At 45.4% G+C, this 18097-nt stretch overlaps 1 protein-coding gene across 1 annotated transcript in view; it reads right to left on the bottom strand.

Moving 5' to 3' along the window:
• The window catches only part of SLC1A4 (solute carrier family 1 member 4), a 29118-nt gene that overhangs the window by 9594 nt on the left and 1427 nt on the right, over positions 1 to 18097 (bottom strand). Inside the window, exons 2-5 of the mRNA XM_048060750.2 lie at positions 10205 to 10247; positions 9389 to 9451; positions 3537 to 3703; positions 2 to 235 (exon numbers count right to left, since the gene is read on the bottom strand). Coding sequence (XP_047916707.1) covers positions 2 to 235; positions 3537 to 3703; positions 9389 to 9451; positions 10205 to 10247 — 507 coding nt within the window. The remainder of the gene's footprint in view (position 1; positions 236 to 3536; positions 3704 to 9388; positions 9452 to 10204; positions 10248 to 18097) is intronic.

Genomic DNA, 18097 nt, shown 5'->3' with positions numbered 1-18097 from the left:
CCTAGAGCAAGTGGCAAAGGCAGTGGCAAACGGTGTGATGAGTCCTAAGAGAAAACGGTACGGATTTTGACGTGTGGATGCAAAATAAATGAGCGGCAGAATGATTCCTCCATGGATGAAGTGGCCCAGAATAGAGGCGAAGATGTATTTTCCCAGGCTGGTCACCAGAAGCACAATATCTTCCATTTCCACAATCTTGCTCCCAACGAGGAACATAATGCCAATAGGTACATACCTGTGTGAAGAAATATGGCCTGTCATTAAGTGCAATAAAATAAAACACCTTGAAAAACATGCTTTTTTCCCCTCTAGAGATAACATTCTTCTAAGAATATGCTGCTCCTACTGAAGACAAACACCATACCCCACCACATGCTCAGGTTACTCAAATTTGGAAGGCCTCTTTTACACACTTGCTTGGTGGAAGGCAAACAGTCAAACTGGAAAAGCTCTGTGCACCTAGACACTCAGAGAAGTATCCAGGAAAATGCAGAAAGGAAGCCTAGCAAGAAGTAGAAACACTGGCTGAAGCTGAAGACACTGATGTGATGTTTTAGCGCATCAGGGAGGAAGGCAGGCAAAGACCCTAAGCTAAGGTCTCTACTGAAGGGAAGGTAGATGTTCAAAAAGGAGCAGTATCATGTCAATGGAGTGGAGAAAAAATTGGAAGAGTGAGGTGAATTTAGGTCATTAAAATGGTGGACACACTGGGTGCCAACACGTTCAGTGTAGGAAAGAAGCAGCTATGCCCATACCAGTGACCCATACTGCAGAGCTCAGCTAAAAGCTGCTGATGCACTTGCCAAAGAAAGCAATTAACTCTGCTATTTGCCTACCAAAGAAAGACTAAGTCAAACGACCAGGCTTCCAGAGCCTCCCTCAAGCCAGCAGCCACGTATGTACATTCCCACCTCTCCTATCTAGAAATGTCTTCGGACGTCAGCATTTGTTTGAAGTTTCCTTTGTCAGAAAGGCTTGGAACTGTTCCAGGGGAAGGGCCACATGTGGGACACAGCCACACCTCTGCCCATAATAGTGCAGCTGAGAACAGCCCTGAAAAGACAGAACTGCTCTTACATCTGCAGCACAACAGCTACTAAGCGAACTTTTGGAATCACTTCAGACCCAGCCTCATTTCCTCCAAAGCTGTATTTGGCAAGCCTGTGTCTGAGTACCTCTACCTATTACTGTATCTGAGATTAAAAAAAGACTAAAAGGTCACACAGCTCTCCGAAACGCTGCCCCAGACACACATGACTGCAAAAGATATGCATGCACATCTCAGGAATAAAGGAAGTTTTTATCCCACTCTTGCCTGCAACCCAGTGCTTGTGTTCAGCGAGGCTGACCAGTGGAGTCAGCACAGACTTCAAAAGGTTTGGCAACATGTGCAAGCCTTAAGGCTGCCGAGATCAGCCGCTTCTTCCTCGTCTGCTGAGGGAGACCTCAGCAGTTGAGCAGCTCCTCTGTTCGGCACCTCCTTATGTTCCAGGTCAATGTGAGCATCCTTTCTCTGGCCTCTACTGGCCAAATCTCTGGAGGGGCGTGTTGAACCTTCCCCACCTAGCCTTTGCCAGATCAGCCAGGTCTATCTGAGCCCCAGTCCTGCAAGAGCTCTGCAAACACAAACGCTGGACTTGGACCTGAGGCTGGATCCCTCCCTTTGAAGATGGAGGCTGGAGAGGAAGGAGCTGGGAGTTGAGACTAAAGTGCTACTAAATACAAGGGAGGCTGATGAATGGGACTGTAAAAGAGCCTTTTCTCTTGGTAACATGACTTGACTCATTCCACAGCGTCCTCTGGGAAGCACATGCAGCTCAATGTATTTTGGACAAATACCGGGATGACACAAGAGCCTTAAGGAAGGAAAGAGAAGTAAGGACTGTGGTGCAATACAATGTTAAGAGTCAGCTGTGGTCCCAATAATCCCAAAGTAAAGGATTACATAACATCTGATTAGCTTGAAGTGTTAGCACTGTAATCAGCTGAATACAAGAACTGCCTCTTATCAGTATTCAGTGTCCAAAGAATTACACTCAGGAGCAAAAGACTTAAGCTGCTTTCAAACTTCAAATTTTTCAATCCCTTAGGACAGCAACTAACAGAGAGATCTGCCTGTGTAAATTCAGGTCTTTTCTTAAAACCTTTCTGCTTCTTAGAGGGAGAAAAATAGTAGGAATCAAAAAATGCAGGAAGAGGGGAGAAAACACACCTTTGCTGAGGTAACCTTATAGCTTTTCCAGCATAACTTTAGAAAGGGAGTGAGAAATACCCTACTGTTAATTTGTTAGCTCACTGTCCTTATGAATATTTTTATTTTTGTATGTGAGGTATTATTAGCACCATTGGTTTCACAGGAGGAACTTAGACCCTCCCAGCTGCACAAGAGCAACCATGATACTGCTCTGAGGCCTAGATTCACACTGCCTGACAGACAAAACCTGGTCAGGAGGCTGCTCCAGAGCTTAGGTGGCCTGAAACTATTGATTTCTCTCTGGACAGAAAGTTCAGTATACTCTTGTTCCTAACATACAGGCTTCTGCTGGGTGCCAAAAGCTTTGTGAGATCTGTCAGAGCAACATCCACAACATAAATGTATCTGGACTTCACGAAATTGAGTGAAGTAATGGATTTGCTCATTAAGAGGCAGGAGACAAACGATCAAACCTTAGGAAACACCTATTCTTTGGCATGGGATTGCAAGAAGCATCCTTGGAGAAACACAAACAAGAAACAAACTCTCTGCTAGTTACACTGGTTCCTGCTTCACCCAGGAAAACGAACAAAATCTTAGAATATGAACAGAGATTTAAAGATCCACTATTATCTGCTGATAAAAATAACGGACACTCAATAGCCAGCACTACTGTTTCAGTAGGATGGAGACCATTCCCCCGGAGACTATTTCCCCCTTCTGTAGAAAGGGACGTAGGTTCTGTCACCCTGTGATCCAAGTGGACACACGGCGCTCTGTATTCTTGCACTCAGCAAGGCTCCTCTCAAACCACGTAACAGTGAGCGGGGCTATCTTTTGATCTCCTTGTGTATCTTTCAGGTCAGTACAAGAAACCATCTGACCATCAGAAAAGCCGAGGCATGAAGCTACAAGTATGATTTTGGCACCGCATTTTGCACATTTGCAGGTGCACTCCAAGAACAAACAACCCTGGCTTTTACGTGGCCACGTTCCTCACTTGCTCACACCTCATTTATTCAATCAAAACCGTTGCCTTTAGGCACATGATGGCAGCTAGCCATGGGCTTATTTTGTTTTGAAATAGAGTGTTGTCCTTCCTCTAATTGAAATGGAGTTCTGGAGAGGACTTTTAAGCAGCTATCTATCTCATACCTTAGCTATGCACAACAGGTTGAAGGCAAGAAGAAAATACACTACAGAGTAACATCATGACATTTGCTTTTGCTGTGGTGAAGGATCTGGTGTGAAAAGGCTGGAGAGATGGATAGATGGTGGGATTCCTGAACGATCTAGATTCCATAACGATCTAGTGCAGATGTACCTGCAGCCACACACTTACCACATAATCCAGGTGACCAAGACCATAGTTGCCTCATTGAACGAATTAAAGAAGCGAATGAGATCTTCTCCTTCCCGGCCAAGCTTTTTCAGTGCCACTCCTAAAACCAGAGCAAACAGCACAAGGCCCAGGATATTCATCCCTTCAATCTCATTACCAACAGGGATCTGTAGAGGTAAAATAAGGAGACTTGTTAGATGTGAGACTGATGCAAAACCCAACAAAAGGGTCATCTCGTCTTATTGCTGTCTGACTGACCTAAAGTCAACATGCAGAACTTATTTTGGGAACGACAGCACTTTACTCGAGACAGCTCAGCATTGCAGAACGGAAACGCAGTACGCAGTTGAAAGGAACCAAACAAGATCTGGATTTAGTCCTGATACAAAATTCCTTGGTTCCAGCTAGCGTGGATTTACTGAAGAGGGAAAGGGCCTGCTGGTACCTGCCCTTACACCCTTCAGTACACTATAATATCCAAACACACTGTTATTCCCTGACACTTCTGAGAGGAATCTACTTTCAGAAACTGCTAGCTCCATTGCTTTAGTACAATTTTTATACCGAGGTGAAAACCATGAGAAAACATTCAATGTTACAAAGTGGAAAGGAGGAAAAAGGCAGAGTAAGGTAGCAAAGTGTCTCCACATCAGCCAGGGGAGATGCACAGAGAACAGAAGAAATACGTGTTCTCCTTCTCAGAAATTGTGTGTCTGTGTGGTACAAGTAAGAGGATAAAAAACAGGATCTGTCTATTCACAAAAACTAAACTACTCATAAGTCTGGTCAGCTGCTCCTTCACGGTTTGCCTCTCAAGAAGAGCTGGGACTTTTTTGGCAAAGTAGTATCACATGAACTGAGGGAATGTTCTTGTGGCTTCATAAAAATACAATTGTTTTGACAAATATTTTTTTCCTCCAACTTGGCAGTACAAGCTCTACATGTCAATTTTTTGTTTTATTTGGAAGGGCTTCTAAAACAAATTAGATTTATGGACAAGTTTTGTCCTTTTGGCTAGTTTAAGTAGACACTAGCTCAACACTAGGAAAGAAAAACATATTCTCAGCTAAAAGCTTAAAATGAATATTGACTAAAGAACTCAGGGTACTGATCTGCTACAGATAAAAGCAGCGTGCCTGGGATGATACTTGCTCTGGAAATACACTGCTGAACTGGACTGTCTCTTAGTGACAGGTGGAAAGAAAGAGCTGCACAGAAGGGGATAAAATAAATTATACACAAACCAGTGCGAAGGTTAAACTGCTGTTAACAACAGTGTTTATGAGGACAGACACTGAAGGTTCTGGCTTTTTATTTGATAGCTACTAAATAATTAGATATAGGAGCTGTGATTATTTTTTTTAAGGTAGTTGCTTGTTCAGGGCGAAGTTAGTATTTATTTGATTTCAGACTGAAAGAAGTGAAAACATGGACAGCATATTAGCACTGGGACTCAGTGTATCTCCAGAGATGTCTGAAGAAATGTGTTGTTTTCTGCACACACAGCAACTTTTCTGTCTGCTAGTTTTGTCTGTATTCTCTTTTGCGTGTCTGAAAACCCTAAACTCTTCTCCGGCTTAGACAAGTTAGACAAAAAAAATGAGACCTTCCTACTAATTCAATAAACGGTCTGTGTACACAGTATGTGCACATTTTTCTACTTTTCACTTCTGTTGGTAAAAATAGGATAGGAAAACGGTTCTAGCAGCCTTATAGTAAATCTTAACTAAGTTTCAGTGACAGTTCATCAGATCGATGTATGAGCGTTGAATTTTATGACAGATTTATTCACAGAAAGTAAATAAATATGCAGTAAAATAATGCTGCTTGACTTTTTTTTTTCTTGTAGGCCACGTCATTTCATCAAAACAAAGCTTGCTCTGAGAAATGTCAACTCAGGTAAGGTACGCGTTTTTACGTCAGAAAACAGTTCACACAGAGCAAATGGAATACTTTGCCATTTCGACACAACTTTTCACCTTGGTATTTTAGACTTATTATTCTATTATATAACATCTTATATCAGGTTCATTTGATACAAGGTTAATATGAAAATCCCTGCTTGGAACAAAATTTTACCATAATGGGCCCCAATTCTTTCCACCCCAAAGAATGTTTTTACAAAAACAAACCAAGACAAACAAACGAAAACAAAAACAAACCCACAACACTGAATGGTCTTTTTGTTTGTTTCAGTTCTCATTCAGGCAAAAAAAAAAATCTGTATCAAACTTTGCTATGCAACACACACAGTGTTTCAAGCTGCTGAAAGTGCCCAGCATCCTGACCTGGATGTTAGCGGGAGGGAATTTCACGACACTACTTACACCAGTGTTTTGCAAAGTATCTCTATCCTTTAAACCCCTTCTGCTGGAGAACTGCTTCTCAACTCATTAATGCAGCAGCGTGAGCCTGAAGCCTAGCAACCCGCTACCGTTTGGGCTTCCCAACGATCTGCTCTCAAGAACGAGGCAGAACTGCGCTGAATCTGCAAGAGGATCACGCAGCTTCCCACCAGCTGCGTAGGGCAACCAGGGACACAGAGCGGGACCCAGAGAGAGCTCCTTGTGCCCAATTTGGAACACCATTTCCCTGATTACAGTAGGTCAGTGCTCTTCTGGTTCATTCAGACCCCACAAGCATCAGCCACTCCACCTCATTCACAGCAACGGGTGTCAAAGGCTTGCCGAATTTTGCTCCTGGAATGGTAGGAGGGCAAAACATGCTACTCTCACCTCCAGTTAGCTACAGCCAGGGTACACGCAGCTTCTCACCTTCTGTTAACGTTCACAGTGGCCTACTGTGCATAAACTGGCCAATTCTTCTCAAAGTCCTTCACCCCATCCCTCTCCAGAATGACAATACACGGAGTTTAGTCCCCTTTCGTCCTTGGAGATGTCTCTCTCCACCTTGCTCCCAGCTGCTGCTGTTCTCCAGGTGCTCACACTTCAGAGCCCTTTTAAGCCTAGCTCTTGGAATTTAGAGACCCCTGAGCTCTTGGTGACAAGAGGGAGGACTCTGTGCACAGCCACCGAAAACTTCTTAGCTGTTTCCCTCGTCGTCATCATGTCCCCCCTGCCTTCACATCTTGCTCACGTTTTCTTCCTTTTCAACCCATTTCTTTCCAACACACAGCGTTCCCCATCACCTATTATCACTGAGAATTTAGGCAGAAGTTGTCCCCTCGATGTTCAGGGAAGAGTCTGCAGTATTCGGGGAATTACGTTTCCTTGCAGCAAAATATGGAAAAAGCCCAGCAGTAAATCCTCAGCAGAAGATCCTCTCAATCCCAGCCTCTAAAACTGGCAGATGCTGAACAGCCTTTTTGTACTCTAACAGAAGAGTCCATCATCCCAAAGGAGCTGCCAAGCCAAGCAGCATTGTGGACACCAAACAAAAACAGCTTTAATGAGAGCTTTGTTCCTGGGTAAACTATGGAGCGCGTTATTGTTTGCCTGAAATTATGTGTCCTAATAGAAAGATTCATAGATCTCTTCTGGTCCTTGAAGCCTCTGAAGATCCTATTGTTTTTTAGCTCTTAAAAACAAAACGTGTATTAAGGAAACAACTGCTGACATTGAGCTATCCCAGTAGTAGGTGGCTGAAAAGAAAATGCAGCCATGTGATGTGAGGAAGAAGAGCAATGAGCAGTTTGTGTATTTTTTCTACGGCCACAGGAGGAACTCAGCATCCCTCACAGCCTCCCTTTGCTGCAGATGGGGAACTAAGATAGTCTGTGCCCCAGGAAGCCTTGCTGCCAAAGAGACAGAGAGGATGTAGCCATAAAAGCTAGGTAAACACGAGGGAGCATGTGAAACAACACAAAAAATGTGGCTGAGCAGACACCTACGTGCCCCACTACTCATATCCACAGCAAGAGAAGACAGGAATTATTAACCAGTGGAAGAAAAATCAATGTAAAATTTTGTTCTACACAGTTTATACGGAAAGAAGGAAGAAAAAAATTCCCGTCTTCAAATATTCTGCTGATGAAAGAAAACATTAGATAGGAATACCATCTTGCTTCCTGCAACCCAGCTTGTATGGCTATGATATTTATACTATGCATTATCCAAAAATCATACTCTTCCTTTCGAAACTTGATTCTCATCTATCCGTAACTAATGTAGTCAGACCAGTACTGAAACTGAGCTAACAACACTGAGATGGTATTTTTTGTTTTTATTATTATTTGGTCCCTTCTTCCCTAGAGACAGTAGGACGTCTTCTGTAATTATAGAAGCTGAGATCTAGTTTCATTCCAAAAACTGAAGAAAGTTTTGGGAAAGTAATAGGGGAAATAACATTTACATCATAACCACTGGCAAAACCAGACACCAGTGACAAATTCAGAATATTTTTTTGTGATATTACATCAATCTGGAACCTGCTAAGTGAGAAAAAAAGCAAGAAAACTGAAAAATAATCTCACATTTCAAATTGACTAAAGGTGCATTCTTATCTGTTGAGGAGGCATGATGACTTTAAAAAGAATTTTAGAAGTGCTCCGTGTCTGAGCCTACGTCCAATGGGTATGGTTGGCCCCGACCAGTGCGTGGTTGGCAAGAAGCTCCTCCAATCTTATTCACTGAAGATGAATAAGAGGAGCCTTATCCACCTTCCATTTACTCCTGCTTAAATGAATAACTTCACACTCTGTAAGCAAACACACATGCCTAAGTACATATTGTTACAGCTTTTCATGTTGAAATTGGTTGCAGCAGCACAAGGCTGCACAGGCATGTATTGCCTGAGGATATAATGGCATGAGAAAAGAAAGTGCTCTTTTGGGGTCACATGGCTCTTCTGCAGTCATTCCCACGCACCCGTGTCAGATAGGGTGAGCGCAGATCTGGGCTAATGCGATCTTACAGGCATGGGCAGAGCCCGAGCAGATGGGGCTGCCTTCTTCCCCAGTTAAACTGCTCGCTGCGGGATAGAAGGCTTGACTTTTCCCCTGCTCAGCTCTTGTGCCATCGAAGTCACCTGCCACCCTCCCTGCCTCCAGGACTGGTGAAAGTTCAGCCCGTGAGCCCAAAGCAGAGTTTGAAAACACAGCATTCTGCGTCGTATGCTCACATGCCACGCATGGAGAGGAGAAGGTAATGAGGCCAGTACTTCCTGCACTCGGGATTCGCTTCAGAGCATAAACTGCCTTCCACACAGATTGGTGGAACTGGTGGGCAAGCCCCACCTCAGCCCTTCCACAACAACATTACAAAGGTCTTGCCCTAGCGAGATATAAGTCATACTAAAAACACAGTAGTACATCTGATAATCATTTTAGACAGTCGGAGCAAACCTGAGAAATACAAAAAAAAACTGAAAGTCATTTCCAGGCTCAGTCCTGTCTCCCCAAAATCCCACAAAAGCACATGGGACATTTCATTTGGAGTGAGGTGAAATGCTGTAGGGTGAGATGCCTGGTCTGTTTTGTAGCATGCTGTCTGTAAGGCAAAGTTAATTACTGCTGGATCTGTAACATGTTGGCTCTGGCCAGTAATGAAGATGTTTGATTTTCTGATTGCTAGTTAACTCCAAGGCTACAGAAAATTATTTGGAAATACGAGGCAGAGGGACTAATCAAAACTTAGATCAGGTGAGTCTGGGTCTCGGAAAGCATGTCTTAAAAATAAGGTATCAAGTGTAAGCTTAGTTGAGTCCAACTCTCTTATCCATCATAGCTTTGTTTTGTGACTGTGACTAACTCATCAGGCTTGTGTGTCTAAGTTGCAGACAAAGAGAAGTATCTTGTTTCTTTTCTATGAGTGCTGGAAGGGATTAAAGACTGTGAGGCAGTCAACTATTATAGCTACCATGGGTGTGTATAAAAACCGAAGAAGTGACCTTACCTTTTCCACCGTGACATTTCCAGAGGTAGTATTTCTGAGCACTGTCTTATACTCTGTTACATACTGCAGGTAAGGAAAAAGAAAGAAAAAAAAACAGTTTATGCTGAGCAGATCATCAATGTAACTCTATCACCTAGTATTTCACAAAAAGGAGGCTACTATCAGGAACTTTCTCTGGAGACCATACTGTGGAGGAAATGATCCTGCCTTGTGCAGGAAAAGGGGAGCAACAGCACATGCGGCTCCTTCCCCATGTGGGAACAGAGAGGTGCTATGTGACAACCGAGCTCCCAGGTTTGGGTAGGAGCAGAGGAATTCCCCTCTCCTCTACCCTGCTCTTGCTCATGCACCACACAGTTGCACTGGCCCCTGTGGAAGGCAAGTGGTGCTCGCACTGTTTCACCACTAGAAAACGGTGAGACAGACATTAAAATTGTCAGTAAAGCACCTGGAAATCAAGGCCAACAGTTTACTTTGATAAAGAAGCTAGACACCTCACAAGAGCAGGGCACTTCTTTGGGTCTTACTTCTTCAGATACAGCTTTCATGCTTGCCAATTACCTGTGACAATGGCAGCACAGAGGCAAGGAGGACTTGAGTTCATCCCTGAACATACAGAGCCCTGCAAAATCACACCATTTGCCATGGAATTCGTATGTCTGATTACATCAGGTGCTTTTAGAAATTCCATCTACTGCAAGTTATATGACTTCTTTCTGGCCTTTTTGTTGTTGTTGTTTGGTTTGTTTCTAAATAACAGCAGTCACTTGGTCTCTCTGCAATGCAATTCATGTCCAAAATCCGCACATATCTTACCGTTCGGAAAGCTGCAGCAACAAGATTTGCAGGAAACAGGTTTCTGTAAAATACAAACGAGAAAATGAAATATTTCTTTTAGAACTTCTACAATGAATGCATCAGGATGTTCTGCTCTCAGAAACTAAATTCCTTTTGCAAAGGCAAGCACATTGGCATTAGCGAGGTACGTACTACAGCAGAAAGTCTGGCAGCGTGGAGCAGATGTCTTGCTGCTTCTCCAGAGGCGTGACATCTCCACACCTTCTCCTCTTGCTCATCCAGAAAGCCCCTGCTTGCACTCACAGCTGACCATTTGGGTCGGACACCAGAGGCAATCAGACATGACGCTAGTTAAACACAGCAGCCAGTGGCTACACAAACTGGCTTAGCCACGCTGGCTGCAGCAACAGCTTACGGCCTCCAGGGTTCGGCAGATTTTTAACATTACTCATGTGATTACAGCTTGCCCACAGCACGAACACGAAGGACAATCTAATCAGCACAATCCACCTCAGCGAGCAGCTTAAGCCTTCAGCACAACAAGGTCGGCTTTCCTGAACACGAAGCTGAAGCGGAACAATGCCACAGGCCAGAGCTGTCTGCAAGTGCTGGAGCGGTTAAACGGCATGGATGAACGTAGTGGGAAATGGTAGGGAAAGCTGCAACGCCCGAATTCACGGTGCCTTCACCCAGAAATGCACATTGAGCAGCAGGTCTGTGCAGAGAGGATAGCGTGCAAAGTGACAAACGCTCGCATCGGGCACTCGGTGCATCTATTAAGCAACACAGACAGGCAAAATGATTAACTGGGGCATGTAAGGAAGAAGTTGCTTCTTGTTGCATTTTATAGTTCACCGGTTGTTTTTAATGCCACGCTTCCTTTCTTTCCATACGGTGGGTAAAGAGCATGAGCTTCCTGAGCCAAACAGCAGCTTTTTTTGCTGTGTCAGAAAGCAAAATGGGCACAGAAGCAGCTCCTCACCAGGCAGACGACAGGACCCTAGCTGGTGAGGGCAGGGAGGCTGGGGGGGATGAACTGGAAACACTGCCAGCTGAACGCAGTACGGAGGGACAGGAATTCTCTTGGTAAGAAAACAAAAGACCTTACCCAGAGCCAATTAATAGTGGCAAAAAGAATTGGGGTAGCTTCTCCCCATCCTTTGCTCCTCGCACTGCACAGAAATGGGCTCAAAGAAAGCCGCAGTTCTCTTCAATCTCTGTCCTGTTATCCCCCCCAGTTTTGCTGTACTTATCCTGGCAAACACAATTTTAAATCAGGGTTTTGGTTGCGATCGTCCCACGAAAGCTCAAATACAAACCACAGCAAGAAACAGAGCAGCAGAGTCAAATCTTCGAAAGCAAGAGGGAGAGGAGCTCACGAAAGATTAAGATACGGCACAGATAAGGACTTCGGTCTTTTCCATTGCACAGCTCTGTAACCCTGCCGCACGACAAGGATTTTCCCACAGCCTTGACAACTATGCAAAGCACATGGCCCTTCATCAAACGTGGGGCTGCTGAGAACTGCCTCACCCCCTCCTCCTGTTGCACTAGAAGTGTGTCAGGAGACAGCTGTGTAGGACAACCTGTTTTAAGAATAATTGGACTTTTTGAGTCTAAATTCCACTTAGCACGCAATTTTTTCTCCTTTGCCAATATAGCCGTCTGCCTGAAAGCAGGAGACAGCTCTAACCCTAACAAAGATGCTTAAGAACTGCTCATGTAGTACACATGGAGCTGCTAAAATGCAGAAATGCTTTCGCAGCTGGAACTTTTGGGTGCAGAAAAACCTCCCAAAGTCAAAGCACACTTATTTCTATCTGGAGTAAAATGCCACATGCATGAATGGGCCAGCTCAGTGCATATTTTTAACCAAAAGAAAAAGGAAAACATGCTGTTGGAAAAATCAGAACACATCATTTCAATTTTTCGTATCGGGGTGGTTATTAGAAAAGAATTGACTGGATTTTGAAGGAGCAGAGAGATGAAAAAAGACTGAAAACCACCCAGAAATCAATTTTTTTTTTTAAATCAGCTTTTCCATCCTGACAAAACAAAACCAAAGGAAGCAACCCCAAAGCCCAAACAATATGTTTCTCCAGCGTTTAAATGTGGCCGAGGAACCCAAACCTCCATAATTTACACAGTACGTCAGGCATGGGCCCCAGTAATTAAACACTAACTTAACGACAAGCATATACTTAAAGCACATACTTGAGTGATGTCAGTAGCCCTACTACATGAAGACAAGGGGCAGGTTCTTGCTTCAGACGCAAAGCAGCGCACTAAGCTATTCAAACACGAGCACGCTGCAGCCGCTCTGCTTCGTCCCTGCAGCACCGGCCACTGGACTCGTTTCTGAGGACAGAGAAGAGTGTTTTTGACAGTCCACCAAGTGGTAAATTTGGCTCTCACTCAGTTCAGCAGCTCAGGAGGACCCAAAGGTTCCCTTGCATCACGTGTTTTGTTCCGTCCAACTTTTAAGCACACCTGACTAGTTCACGGCATGTATAGTAACGTTTTGCTCCTCTTTGTTTCAAATCCTGGTGTTTAAGAAAAGCTCCGAGCTCATAAAAAGCAATCCCCAAATACACAGCTTGTCACAGAGACACGAGTTCTGCACAGACCATGCTCATCCCTCACTAAGATCGGTTAGCATGCGAATTAAATTAAGCTTTAATTACACGTGAGTCAGACCGCAGGTTTTCAGCTCCATCACGTAAGATGTCTTTGTGCAAAAACACCACCCCAGTGCCTAAAAACCAGGGGCCAGGATGCCGGGAGCTTCAGGAGGAGACAAAAGCCGCCTCGTGACCTGCCTGGGCACATCTGTGCCCGCAGGCTTCGCTCAGCGTGTGTGGCGAAGCAAAGCTCGCCGACCGCAGCAAAGCAGACCCGGGTCTGTCCCCACGAGTCCGCGTCCCCAGGCGAGCCGAGGGGTCGCGCAGGGAAGCGCAAACACCCCTCCTACCCGGGTGAAGCAACGGACAGAAAAGCTGGGTAATTGGGCGTGTGAATTAAACGCGGGTGCCTGCCAGCTGGTGCTCCTGCACGGCCCAGATCTGTAGGTTTCTAGCTCTGGATGCCCACACCAGACACGGATAGGGAGCTGAAGGAAATCAGCACGGCTCTGTCACTGGATTGCCGGTTACTGCTGCTCGTTTTGCTGTCCCCGTCCCTGCCACTGCCGTGCCCTTGCTGAAGAACGTGGTCGGCTTTTCGCAGCGGGTTATCACAAGAGCATGCCCGCGAGCAAACCCTGAGTCTGGGTGATAAGGAGCCTGGCGCGGGGCTCTGGGATCAGGCAGCCTGGGGCCCATGACGCAAAGAGGTGAAACCTTCGTAGTGGTGGAGTATCTGATACAGAGAGACTCTGTGCCCCTCTCGGAGCTGCAGACAGACAAAAAGAACAAAAATCCACAGCTGTCAAGAGTAACAGCTGCACCTTGGGGCCGGAGCGGCAGCTGGGCTCAGCAAGGAAACCCCCACGTACCTGCACATCGCCTGGTGTGAGGAAGCACCAATCTCAAATTCTCTTAAAATAGGAACCAGATACAGCGACAGCACCAGCAGCAGAAGTTTCGGGGTTTGCATACTTTCTGTTTGGCTACTGTAAAGAGCAGTGCCTGTAAAGGCTAAAGAAAGATGTATTTTGCCGTGCCAGAGCTCACACAAAAGGGAAAGGGAGTTATCGGAGGTGAGGAAGCACAGTATACCCCAAGTGTGCAACTGCAGCTCCACGGCAGTGCTCTGGAGGCTGTAGCTCCCACTCTTACCGATTTTGACATTATGGTCAAATTCCTCTCTCCTCCTTACCCTGTGTCTTTCCACCAGTGGGGTAAGGCTGGCACAGGAACTCCTTTGCTGCATGTATAAGGGATTATTATTAATCACTGTTTCTAAATGATCCTTTTGCTAGAGCTCTGCAAACTGCTTTGCTCTGGCAGCAAAACCATGAAGGGAAATCCAGGCAAGCAGAACAAAACCCTAAAATAACAAGCATTCCTCTTCTATTGCTTCTTACAAAAAGGTTCCACTTCTGAGGCCAAAAGTCTTGCTGTTGGAAAACGTATTTTTCTGAGGACGCCTGGACCAAATGGGTGAACATTAGAAAAAAAATATTCTGTGTCGTTATCTCCTGTTTTTCAATGAAGTCTCTTCAATGGTAGGAGTCCACCGCCAGCAACTTCACTGCCATCTGAAAATCTGCCAGAACACATCACAGTCTGGATTGCTCTAGTAGCTTTATTTTTCTTTCTGTCTCAGGATTTTCATTCACTATCACACAAGAATTTTTCTGGTCTGCATTTCTGTAGGTATGTGGATGCACAATGCATGTCTTGGATATATACATTAATTGTGAGTGTGTGCATCTGCTTTAACTCGCAGAAACTTGAAGATGTTATTTACTTATAACAGATATTTGATAATTTTTTTGTCTTAATGGTCCAGTCTGTATTTACTTTGCCTGGGAAATAAAGCATAACTGGGAGGAGTCAGCAGTAAAAGGGAACTAGTTCTGAGAGAAAGGAACATATATGTTCAGAAGCTTTCTACAGATAATTTTAAAGACATATACAGTGCAGGCAGGTGAACAAAAATGTCAAGTGCTTACTACCAAACTCAGTCAGCAACCCCTCCGCTTCAAGGGAGGATCCAGGCTGAGAAAATGACACAAGCAAAGGCGGACAGTAACACTTACTATTTCTCCTTTTTCTGAGGGTACCCCAGAGTTAACAGCTAGTCGTCCAGCTACAAAACCTCGTGGTTAGCATATCTCAGGAACATCCGCATAACTGCAGCTGCTCCCAGCCACCTCTTAAATCTAGTTATCACCACGAAGGTGGCATCTTCCCCTCCTTTCCTAACTGTAAAGTTTTGCTCTCCGTTTCCACACCAGGATTTCAGAGTGGAAGACTAGGGCTTTAAGGAGCAAGCGTTTCTGGGGTGACTGGTGTCTGAACAAGTGCTCTGGAGCCCACCTTCCCCAAGGTCCATCCTGGCCCTCTGCTCCGCAGGCCACCTGGCAAAACGCGGCCGCTGCTTTTCCCTGTGCTCGAACTCACGCCTGCCTTTCTTCCGCTTCGACAGCGCTTGGAGGTAATTCACGGGCTTGCTCACAGCGCCGTGGGTACTCCCTTTGGCAGCCCAGCTGGTAACCTCTGGCAGTGAGACAGAAAGGAGCAATAAAATTTAAACTGCAGTAGGCTTGTCTGTCGGCCCGAGAAACCCTGACCTTACTGCTTGAGGCAAACACCTGGACCTCTGCGTACCCTTCCTATAAAAAGCTAATGATGATACCTCCTTCCCACTCACGACTACTACAGCTAGGGCTGGATTAAAAACAAAAACAGAATTCCCGTCCCAAAGCCAACGCCATGGTTTCAAAATATGTTTTCATCCCAAAATAGGACAAAGAAAACCACCATCTGAGACCTTTTTTCCACTAAAAGTACTGTAAAATACTTTTTTGAAATGTTCCTTTTTGATGAGTGAGATTTTCTACTCAAGTCGTTTGTTTATAATTCCAGCAAAACATTGACCTCACTGAAATGAAATGTCAGGACCATCTGCCGTTGGAAATTTTGACCGAATCAATAAGTTCCCGCGAAACTGTTCAATGTTGTTGAATCAACAAATACACATCAGAGCCAAAACAAAACTCTGACCTTATTGAAACATGCAGTCTTGACAATTGCCCATCAGAAGCGTTGACAGATCGATAGATTCTTGCAAAACATTTGATGTTGCTGATTCAACCACCTTCCACCGAGCTACGAGCGGGATGTGTTAGTTGGCAGCTGCTGCCACCTCCTCCTCACCACCCCACCTGTCTCTCCCTGGTCAGGCTCTCTCCTCATCTTCTGCTGCTCTGATATTTGGCACAACGGAGCTGCTCCCCGCGTCAGATGCTCTGGAGATGTTCACAAGGCCCATCTATAGCTGAGACCAGCAGCCTCTGGTTCACCAGTGAGTCACCATTCATTTATTTCTGAAGCCCAAGATAAATCTCTTTTCCAGAGGCCACGTCTGCATGCATAGATGTGTATTTATGTGGAAGCTTTAGACTGGGAAACAGAAAACCATGACCAAGTATTAAGATGACCTCCAGACATCGCTGCGACGACGGAAAGCAGCATCTTTGGTCATTAATTAATAAACTTCCCAAGCACAGAAAGGATCTGCATCCTGGTAAAGGACACCCTGTGTCATCCCTGCAGAAGCCATGGTAAATACTTGACTCACAGCCGTGTCTTCCTTAGGCCACGTGTTGCATGTTTTCAGTACTGCTGGGGGACTCAGCCCGGTTGCTCCTCATTTTCACCTTTTATCTGAAAATGACTGAGCAGTAAAGCCTTGAGGGACACAGGGACTCTCGTGACAACTGAAAAACTGAGTTCTCTTTTGTCTAATGGGAAGTTTCATGAACCAAAAACCAAAAAAGCTCAGAGCTGCAAGACCCACCCATGCTGAAGGCAATGGTTTCGGCCCTCCAGAGCTGAGGCCTCCTTAACTGAAGACAAGGCTGGTCTCCTGGAGCCTTCCACCACAGCAGGGACCGAGACCAATTCTCAAACCAAAATTCCCAGGTTTTCAAGAACAGTTTAAAAAAAAAATTTAAAAGGGAGAGGTAGGTATTATTTCCAGAGAGTCACACAACTCACTCCATCCCCAGGCCTGTCAGGGATCTACGTTAAGATCAGGAGTTTTAGAGGACAGCACAGTGATGGCTCTGTGTCCAAAATCCTCTCTTTCTGACTGAATTTCGCTGTCATGGCTCTGGCAACTGGACTGCCCGGCGTGGCCACCATAACCCTTGCCTGGAGCTCCGAGAAAAAGTTGAATTCAAAGGGCACCACACACGTGCTGGGGGAAAGCCCCTGGCACCTCACTTCCCAGAGGAAATCAGTCTGCAATCAGCATGCTTCCCCCAAGTCTCGCCATAACGAGCAAAACTTTGGAGTGAAGGTCTCAACCCCATCAGCGTTATAACTTGGAAGATGAACTCCCCATCTGCATTTACAGCCCAGAGCAAGAAGCAGCTTTCTGCTCCCAAGTTCACAGACAACATCCACAGTCTCAAGCTCACTGGAGCATCCCTGTCCCATTTCTCGGCTACATCCTACTCCACGCAGCATGGCGACACAGCAAAAAAAAACACCAGCTGCAGCAGCCACGCTAGGATGCACCCCGGGACAGCAACAGTCATCTGCTTCCCAGCACCTACTATCGTGCTGACTCCTCCTTTTGTGATTTTCCTTCACGCTGCTTTTATCAGCTCCTTGCCACCTTCACAGCCAGGCCACCTGCTCCCACTGTCCTGTTATTACTTCTCAACACGGTCTGTCAAGAATCGTCAGGGTTGGCCATAAGAGGTTACGGATATGAAATATATGATGGCCAATGGGCCACTGGACTGGTCCATCTGGAGATGGGGGAGAAAAGGACAAAAACACGGATTTCTAAATATAGATTTTCTCTTTAGAAACTCTTCTTATCTTTGCTGTCATGTCTGTTTACCCAGATGCATCAAAAAGTCTCTCAGTTGAAAAACTGAACTCAAAAAGCCAAGATACAAATTAAGAGTCCTCCCCTCTGCTTTGCGATGACCGAGATACCTGCTAAGCACAGCTCTTCGGCCACTCGGCTGGTACGTTGCAGGTCACCTCCCTTACGCTTCTGTCTACATCTCGGTAAGAAGGCCTGCCACCTCCACAGCCCTCCATCTTCCCTCTTTTCCGCGAACTTCCACACACTCAGTCCTCCACCACTTCCCATCACTCCCTCAGCTGCATCTGCCAGGGGAGCCCCAGCGGCACCTCCCCGGTTTTACCTTATTCCACCACTTCCCGCAGACGCCTGCGGTACTTCCCTGTGACTGCCCTCAGGTATGAAAAAGTGGCAGAATCT

Source organism: Anser cygnoides, chromosome 3, assembly GCF_040182565.1.
Source record: "Anser cygnoides isolate HZ-2024a breed goose chromosome 3, Taihu_goose_T2T_genome, whole genome shotgun sequence".
In the NCBI taxonomy this organism is placed as follows: Eukaryota; Metazoa; Chordata; class Aves; order Anseriformes; family Anatidae; genus Anser; species Anser cygnoides.
The sequence above is the reverse complement of the archived record's forward strand: the minus strand, read 5'-3'. Positions and strand labels throughout refer to the sequence as shown.